This window comes from Nycticebus coucang, chromosome X (assembly GCF_027406575.1).
Source record: "Nycticebus coucang isolate mNycCou1 chromosome X, mNycCou1.pri, whole genome shotgun sequence".
NCBI lineage: Eukaryota > Metazoa > Chordata > Mammalia > Primates > Lorisidae > Nycticebus > Nycticebus coucang.
Window position 1 is genome coordinate 144,080,523 of NC_069804.1, and position 2,648 is coordinate 144,083,170.

At 43.0% G+C, this 2,648-nt stretch overlaps 1 protein-coding gene across 1 annotated transcript; it reads left to right on the forward strand.

Moving 5' to 3' along the window:
- The first annotated feature begins 1,454 nt into the window (after nt 1-1,454).
- LOC128578126 (ORM1-like protein 1) lies at nt 1,455-1,916 on the forward strand. Its single transcript, XM_053580583.1, has one exon. It carries the CDS (start codon nt 1,455-1,457, stop codon nt 1,914-1,916), a length of 462 nt encoding a protein of 153 aa, XP_053436558.1.
- Nucleotides 1,917-2,648: the final 732 nt, after the last annotated feature.

Sequence of the window (2,648 nt, forward strand, 5' to 3'; positions counted from 1 at the left end):
CCTTGCGTGGCAGAAGGGACTTTGCAGGCTCCATTAAGTTAAGGATCGTGAGATGAGAAGATTATCTTGAATTAGCCAGGTGGGCCCAGCATAACCACAGGGGTCTCTATAAGAGGGAAACAGGAGGATCAGAGTCAGAGAAGATGTGATGGCAGAAGCAAAGATTATGGTCATGTGTTCCGAAGATGGAGGAAAGGATCACAAGGAAGGAATTCAGATGGCCTCTGGAAGTTGGAAAGGGCAAGGAAATAGATTCTCCCCAAGAACTCCCTGCTGATACCTCCATTGTAGGATTTCTGACCCTCAGAACTGACCTCCATTAAGTCTGTGTTGTTTTAAGTCTGTATAAAACTTGTGGGAGAAGAAATGGGAAATTAACACAGAAATGATGACAACTTAGAGTGCAAATTTGGAAAAGCCTCCTGTCTGACCTGTTGATTCCTGGAAGACAGGAATGAAATAGATCTGAATTCATGGCATGTTATTATCTTGTTCTTGTGGCTTTTACCATGTGTTTCTCTGCATCAACATTAATTAGATTCCTAGTAAATGTATGCTACTTGTGGGTAGGTTCAGTTAGCCCACAGCACAACACCTTGCCCACCTAACAGACAAGCAGCAATGACGCTTTGCAATTGCATGACACGTTGGAGTTTCTAAAAGGATTTTAACACATGACACAAGCATCAGCATAAATTGAAAATTGGAGGGCCAGGCATGGTGGCTCATGCCTATAATCTTAAAATCTGGGAGGCCAAGGCAGCTGGATTGCCTGAGCTCAGCAGTTCAAGATCAGCCTGTGCAATAGAAAGACCCCGTCTGTACTAAAACCAGAAAAATTAGTTGGGTGTCTTGGCAGGCATCTCTAGTTCCAGTTACTCAGGACGCTGAGGCAGGAGGATCACTTGAACCCAGGAGTTTGAGGTTGCTGTGAGCCAGGCTGATGCCAGGGAACTCTAGCTTGGGCAAGAGAGTGAGCGTTTGTCTTTAAAAAAGAAAAAAGAGGAAGGAGCCTGTGGCTCAGTGAGTAGGGCGCCGGCCCCATATGCCGAGGGTGGCGGGTTCAAACCCAGCCTCGGCCAAACTGCAACAAAAAAATAGCCGGGTGTTGTGGCGGGCGCCTGTAGTCCCAGCTGCTCGGGAGGCTGAGGCAAGAGAATCGCGTAAGCCCAAGAGTTAGAGGTTGCTGTGAGCCGTGTGACGCCACGGCACTCTGCCTGAGGGCGGTACAGTGAGACTCTGTCTCTACAAAAAAAAAAAAAGAAAGAAAGAAAAAAAAAAGAAAGGAGAGGAGGGGAGGGGGAAAAGAAAAGAGAAGAGAAGAAGAGAAAAGAAAAGGAAAAAGAAGAGAGAAGAGAAGAGAAGAGAAAAAAAAGAAAAGAAAAGAAAAAAGGACAGCTGTTGGGCTGGTCCAGCTCCTTGCCAGTGGCCAAGAGTGGGGCAGCCAGGCAAACATGAATGTTGGAGTTGCCCACAGTGAGGTGAATCCAAATACCCGTGTAATGAACAGCCAGGGTATGTGGCTGACATATGCATTAGGAGTTGGCTTGCTTCATATTGTCTTACTCAGCATTTCCTTCTTCAGTGTTCCTGTTGCTTGGACCTTAACAAATACTATACATAATTTGGGCATGTATGTCTTTTCGCATGCAGTGAAAGGAACACCTTTTGAAACTCCAGACCAGGGTAAATTAAGACTGCTAACTCACTGGGAACAACTGGGCTATGCAGTACAGTTTACATCTTCACAGAAGTTTCTCACAATTTCTCCAATAATTCTATATTTTCTGGCAAGTTTCTTTACGAAGTATGATCCAACTCACTTCACCCTAAACACAGTTTCTCTCCTGAGTGGGCTAATTCCCCAAATGCCACAACTACATGGTGTTCAGATCTTTGGAATTAGTAAGTACTGAAATGTTTTGAAACGGAACAAAATTTTTTCACAGTTACTGAGTTCCTCTAAGGAAGGAGTGGTTAGTAAACTGCACTGTTTCTGAGAGAATGTGAAATGAGAGGAATTTACATTGGAGGGCCAATTGGGTTCTTCATATGTTGTTTTGAAGCGCAGATTTCCATTAAAAGATGTGCCTCTACTTCATGCATCTGGCACATGTCTGAAGAGAGGCTTTATAAGCAGGTTGGGCAGGCCCAGCTTATAAGAAATGACAACACAGTGAGGGTGTAGTAGATAAATCCAAAGAAATAAGAGATTTGTAAGAAACTGGGACCAGCTTAACGTCAATGAATGGGCATTATGGTAGGAAAAGAAAATTTCCAATCATTCCGTCACAGTCACTTTAAGTAGACTTACGTGTACACCAGAATCATCTCTTTATAGGCTGATTAAAGATTGTTTTTATTACTATACAAATTCCTCTTATTTTATGTAAGAGGATATATACCCTCTCATTTTAGGCAAGCCAGTTCCTACATATGAGCATACTTTTTTAGTTTTTCTGGCTCAGTATCTTGTGTTGATAGATAAGGTCATTTTTATATTTATTACATTACAGAGTTCATGAAGATTTGCCTTCATGACTGATTGGTGATAGAAGACAGCCAGGTATCACATGAGTAGCCTCTGACTCAGTGTCTTAATTTTGGAACAAAGTGGGTTTCACTGCTTTTCCAGACACAAGACTGCT

Coding starts and splice junctions, on each gene's coding strand:
- LOC128578126 (XM_053580583.1), top strand. CDS start 1,455: ATGAATGTTGGAGTTGCCCACAGTGAGGTGAATCCAAATACCCGTGTA.